Source organism: Eutrema salsugineum, unplaced genomic scaffold, assembly GCF_000478725.1.
Source record: "Eutrema salsugineum unplaced genomic scaffold, Eutsalg1_0 scaffold_2, whole genome shotgun sequence".
NCBI lineage: Eukaryota > Viridiplantae > Streptophyta > Magnoliopsida > Brassicales > Brassicaceae > Eutrema > Eutrema salsugineum.
Window position 1 is genome coordinate 17,273,787 of NW_006256829.1, and position 5,481 is coordinate 17,279,267.

The following is a 5,481-nucleotide window of genomic DNA, read 5'->3' on the forward strand; positions in this document are numbered from 1 at the left end:
GGATCCCACTTTCTGCTTTACAATTATTCAAGAGTTTGTATTGAACTGAAACCTACCACTGGTGCAATTATTGGTAAGGTTTTGTAATGTTTTTTCTTCTATATTTGACCATTGTTCAAGAACTGAAACTTACCACCGGTGCAATTTTCGGTTGTTTGACTTGTTTCAATATTATTTGACCGTTCTATGTTTCTCGCATGATCTGAACGCTGGTGAAATTTTACAAAAAGGTATTTTTTATCGCGGTTACATTATTTGGTCTTCGTAAGAAATTAAAATATGTAAGCGATTTATGGAAAGATGTTAAGCATAAAGATTTAGATAAATTACATTATATAACAATCTTATGAATTCGGACTATGTTCCTTAACACAAACGGCACGTAGACAATCACAACATAAGCTTGCATCGTATTCATTGTATTTATGTGCGTTTTTTTTTTTTGTCTCTGTCTCTCGTCTTTATACGCACCTCTTAATTTGATTTTGGCTTTATATAAAATTGTATTCTTCAACTTTAAGATTTATATATTGCATGGATAGTGTTGGGATATCAGATTTAGGGTATTAGTTTTCTTTCTGTTAATTGAATTTAGTACTTACATGTTTTTGGTTAAGATCACTGATGTGTTGGCGCAGAAGCTGTCAAATTGGCGCAGACTAGATCATTAAATAAAATTGCATCTTATACTTGCATGTTCCCAAATATCGACTTTTAGATAGTTGTTTCTTGTCTCGATTAAATACGTAATAGTAAAATTATATTTGAAATATAATTAAAAAAACAACTATTGTAAACTTAATTAATAATAGAAGAACCGTTAAATTGGTGAATTCTAGATCATGAGATGAAAATGCTTCATATAACTATATGTTCTCAAATACCTACATTTAGATCCTTATTTCTTGTCTCAACCCATGATTGGTTTATACTCAACAACAGAATTACACTTGAATTATATAAAAATAATTCTAACACCAACAAGAATTTAAATGATAAGATAGCTGTTAAGTTGGCGTGCACTGGATCCTATAATCGAGTTTTGATTTTTAGATCGTTAATTATGTGTCGATATCCAAAATGATAAGATAGTTAATAACCTCTAATTTGATTAAAGGATTTACTTTAAGGATTAAAGATGATATGTTTGGAGACAACCACAAAAAAAAAAAAAAAAAAAAAAATCCAATTAAACTTTCGCCCGCCATTATTCTGCTTCCAAAATACTTTTGGTAAACGATGGAAAAAGGAAAGAAATCTGGTTTAGATATTCCTTATCCTGAAATCTCATCACTCATTCGTAGATGAATCATATAAAACTCTTCTAAACTAAGATGAATCCAAGTATCGACTCTTTCTGTTTTTTTGTGATTTTGATTCAGTGATGGCTATGGAGAACAGCAAACAAGAATCCGGAGAAACACAAATACCAAATCTTGGTGTTACTGCAACTGGTGCAACGACCCCATGTTCCATCGGCGGAAAATATTGCCACCAGGTTCGACAATTTTCATTTTTTGTCGATTTTTGTTGTGAAATGGATCCGATCATGTTTGTATTCATCATCGCCTGGAAATATAAATCTAGAGTTCAGATAGAACGTAAACTGTACGATTCCTTTAATCTGTATTACGATATTGAAAACTGAAAACTGTGAGAGGATAGAGAGCATACAATTATGCAGTTATCAGGTGGCAAACCACACGAACCATTTGAGTCTCAAAAGGTTGTGTAACCTTTTAGCCATCTCAAAATGATGGGTTCGAATATAATTTAATTATGGTTATGATCCACATCCATGAGAAGGTGTTTAAGCTGTGGTGCTTGATCCACATCTGTTGCAAGTTGGTTTCATCTGAACCAACTTTATCCCTCTCCCATTAACCCATAGCTTCTCTATCTCTACCATCTGTTCTATAATTGTAACCATCTCCTCTCTTATTGTGACCCGCCTCGTACCGTTTCCTATTCATAACCTATCTACCTGAAAGGTTAGTTCTTTCACTTAGTAACTAGAAACCCTAGCTCTTTTCCTATTCTTCTCTCCTTCCTATTTCGACACCTCGTCTCTCTTATCGCCACACTTGTTACAAGATTAGGTTTATAGTCAAGTCCCCTTCATGGAGACAGTAATTTTTCCAGCAATCAATTCTTTGAGAATTGGTCTCAGAAAAACGCCATTTTTATGAGCTATGTTTGGTAAGCCTCAACTGTTCTTAATACTATCTAAAATGTGATCAATTCCACCGAAATAACGACAACTGAAGAAACCCAGAAAGGGCAGACATTACGGTGAGAGAATATAGCCTTTTAGTAGATGAACATATAGTATAGACTTTCAAGCTAACCAGGAATCTGCATTACATCTTCGATGCACACTAGGTTTCAAGAAACTTCAATCCCATCTATATCGTCAAACGCCTTAATATCTGATTTATTGGAAAGTTAACAAACAATCATTAAATAATTTGCCGTTTGCAACTAATAAAGCATAAAAGGCATTAGGGTATGTAGAAACCATACACTATTTTGTATTCATCTTTTCTTTTTTTTTTATCGATTATTATTCGAACCAATGGTCTTTGTGTTTTTAGTGTCGCCAAAAGAGAACGGATGTTGTTGGATCTTGCGTGGCCAAGAAGCGAAGCACGACTTGTCTGCTGAAGTTCTGTCCCATGTGCCTAATAAACAGGTTTGATTTGATGTTTTATTTTATTTTTTGTGATTTATGTCTTTTGTTGTGAGGAGAAGTATATTCTATATCGATTGTGTTATATGATTCTGTCTCAAATTTTAGGTATGGGGAGAACGCAGAAGAGGTTGCTTTAAAGACCGATTGGATTTGCCCCAAATGCAGGGGTATTTGCAATTGTAGCCTCTGCAGGTATGTCAAAATCATTATATGTTTTTTTTTTGGAACAAAATAGTAATAGTTATATGTTTTGAAGCTTCTTTTATATAAAATTTGTTAACTGATTTCATTTTCCAGGAAGAAACGGGGTCAGAGGCCTACCGGGATATTGGTATACCAAGCTAAAGAAACTGGATGCTCCTCTGTCTCTGAGCTTCTTGAAACTGAGGGTGCTGACAAATTTTTCTACAAGAAGAAGGCAAAACCGGTACATGCTCTGTCCTGGAGAGATATTTGTTGTGTGAAATCTTAGCTTTGAGTCTTACCTTGTGCCAATTTTGACTATATCGTAACTGCAGGAAGATGCTGCTGTAGCTTCTTCCCAAAACCAAGGGGAGGAGAACACTGTTATGGATATAAATAACGCATGTGGCATTGAGACTGCTGCAGTGAAAAAAGGTAAAAAGAAAGAGGAGGATCAGCTTGAGGAGGTTAAAATACCTCAGGGTATCAGCTCAATCCCTGTTTCTGGCATTGACTTGCCCCCTGAAAATGCTGGAGACGTATTTCAGTTCTTGGAGTTCTGCTTAGCTTTTGGAAAGGTATTATCTATGCCTTTGCACAGTTTCAAAATTAATATATGCTCAAAACTCTGAATATTGGAAATTTAATTGTTGACTCTTATCTACTTCACATGACTATTCGAATAGACTCTTGATTTGAAGAAAGGAGAAGCTGAATGTGTTATACGTGAAATGTTATCTGGGAGCCAACAACATCCTATGGTCATCCAGATGATAATCAAATTACTGACTGTGATATTGGAAGACAGAGGAGAAACGTAAATATTTTTTTTATAATTGAAAAATATCAAGTTTCCCGCTAGCGGAGTTCTCTGTTGATGCATGTCTAATTGATCTCAATTTTTTTGAATAATGTAGATCGGTTTGCTTGAGTGCGACTGATGATAGTTGGTTCACTGCCATTAGAAAATATCTAGTGGAATCAGAAGTTCAAATTGATGGCTTCCCTGCTCAAATGCTTCAAGAGTATGAGAAGTTGGATTTGAAGAACAGGTTTAAGCTTTTGAATTTCTTATGCGATGAAACACTTGGCACATCGTAAGTTATAGTAATTTTCATATAATGAATTAATTATTCTCTTTATTTTAATGGTGCTTGAGGGCTCATATGTTGTGATAAATGTTTCAGACTGATCAGGAATTTCATTGATGATTCTTTTGCAAAGAAGCAGGAAGCAAAAGATAAGTTGAAGGCAGCAAAAAATAAGGTACCTGTAAATTCTACTTTATTTTTACAATATAAGTTTGACAACACGTGATGCATCCAAACCTTTTTGCTGTAGGTGAATCAACATGAGCAGAAGTTACAACATGAGTTTGCCAAAGCTGTATCAGAGAGTAATGGGACTCTGTTGTCAAATGAAAAATGGCATGCAATTTTATCGCAAACAAATGATGAAGAAGTTCATTCTGAAATGCTTGAAGCATCCGAAATGCTATCTAAAGGTACAAATCTAAACATGTGTAGTTATTTATAATAGTATCATATGTTTAGAGCCTTACTGTTCTCTTTGTTCTTACAGTGAGTAAAAAAAGTGATGATACTCATAGAACCAAGCCGGTCGAACTGGATGAAAATGGTTTTATTCTTTGGAAGTTGAAGTCATACAATAATGAAGAACCAAACTTGTTGCTTCAAGGTATGACAACATACAAACTCTTTGTTTTTTCTCTTGAAGAAGTGTATTGGGAATAACTCTGTTAAAGTGTTATAGGTTTAATCTCCTTTTGTTTTTGTGCAGATATAGGAAGCTGGGATGAAGTATGTGCTCATGAAAAATGGTTTGCATTTAGCTCTGAGCAGAAACCAGAAATAGAGAAGTACCTCTCTTTCAAAAGGTATAATTTTATTTCACTCTTAAGCTTATAAGATCAATGGATTTATCAATGGTGTCATGAAGCTTTTTAGGTTTAAACGTTTCTTGATTAATCTCAAATCACATACACGCAACTAAAAGCAAATATTAACAAAATAAGTAATTGATGCTTCACTTGAAGCAACTGCCTTGGGAATCTCTTTGTATTACAAATATAATGCTAATTTGTTCATGGGTTTGCATACTCTGATTTTCATCACATTTCTTCTTTTGTATCCCATGTTTTGTAGGATGAAACGGCTTGAAGCAAAGAGGAAAACAAAAACTATTGTTGAGTCGTAGCAGGAGCACATAAGAAAAACATGATTCTGAGTAGTAGGGGCAGAGGTAAAAGTACTGCTGACTCATAAACTCTTTAAAAATGTGATTTTTAATTGCATTTGAGTATATGATTTGTTGTTGTTGTTAACTACATTTCTGAACAACCCAAACACCTTGTTTTGAATTTTTTTTATGTTAAAGAATAAATCCATTCGAACCTTCTTGGAGGCAATCTTTATAGTTAGTAGTTGTGAGGTTTCAAAAACATCTAAAAGGCAAACGATTCATTATATTTGATATTGTTGTCATCCAATCCATACGTCGCGGAAAGTTTACTTCAGTTTGTGCTGTAAACAATACTTCCTTTGTTCCTAAAAGAATGATGTATTATTATGATTTCTCTTATTCCT

At 34.1% G+C, this 5,481-nt stretch overlaps 1 protein-coding gene across 1 annotated transcript; it reads left to right on the top strand.

The window, feature by feature from the left end:
• Window positions 1–1,251: 1,251 nt before the first annotated feature.
• LOC18018421 lies at window positions 1,252–5,152 on the top strand. Its single transcript, XM_006402108.2, has 13 exons — window positions 1,252–1,261; window positions 1,383–1,498; window positions 2,595–2,692; window positions 2,798–2,884; window positions 2,990–3,119; window positions 3,211–3,453; window positions 3,562–3,692; window positions 3,793–3,972; window positions 4,063–4,141; window positions 4,217–4,379; window positions 4,457–4,573; window positions 4,676–4,772; window positions 5,041–5,152. The coding sequence occupies exons 2-13, from the start codon at window positions 1,385–1,387 to the stop codon at window positions 5,090–5,092; spliced, it is 1,491 nt and encodes a 496-aa protein (XP_006402171.2). The 5' UTR covers window positions 1,252–1,261; window positions 1,383–1,384; the 3' UTR covers window positions 5,093–5,152.
• The last annotated feature ends 329 nt before the right edge of the window (window positions 5,153–5,481 follow it).

Coding starts and splice junctions, on each gene's coding strand:
- LOC18018421 (XM_006402108.2), top strand. CDS start 1,385: ATGGCTATGGAGAACAGCAAACAAGAATCCGGAGAAACACAAATACCA. Junction 3,454..3,561: donor TCTGCTTAGCTTTTGGAAAG/GTATTATCTATG, acceptor CTATTCGAATAG/ACTCTTGATTTGAAGAAAGG. Junction 3,973..4,062: donor GATGAAACACTTGGCACATC/GTAAGTTATAGT, acceptor TAAATGTTTCAG/ACTGATCAGGAATTTCATTG.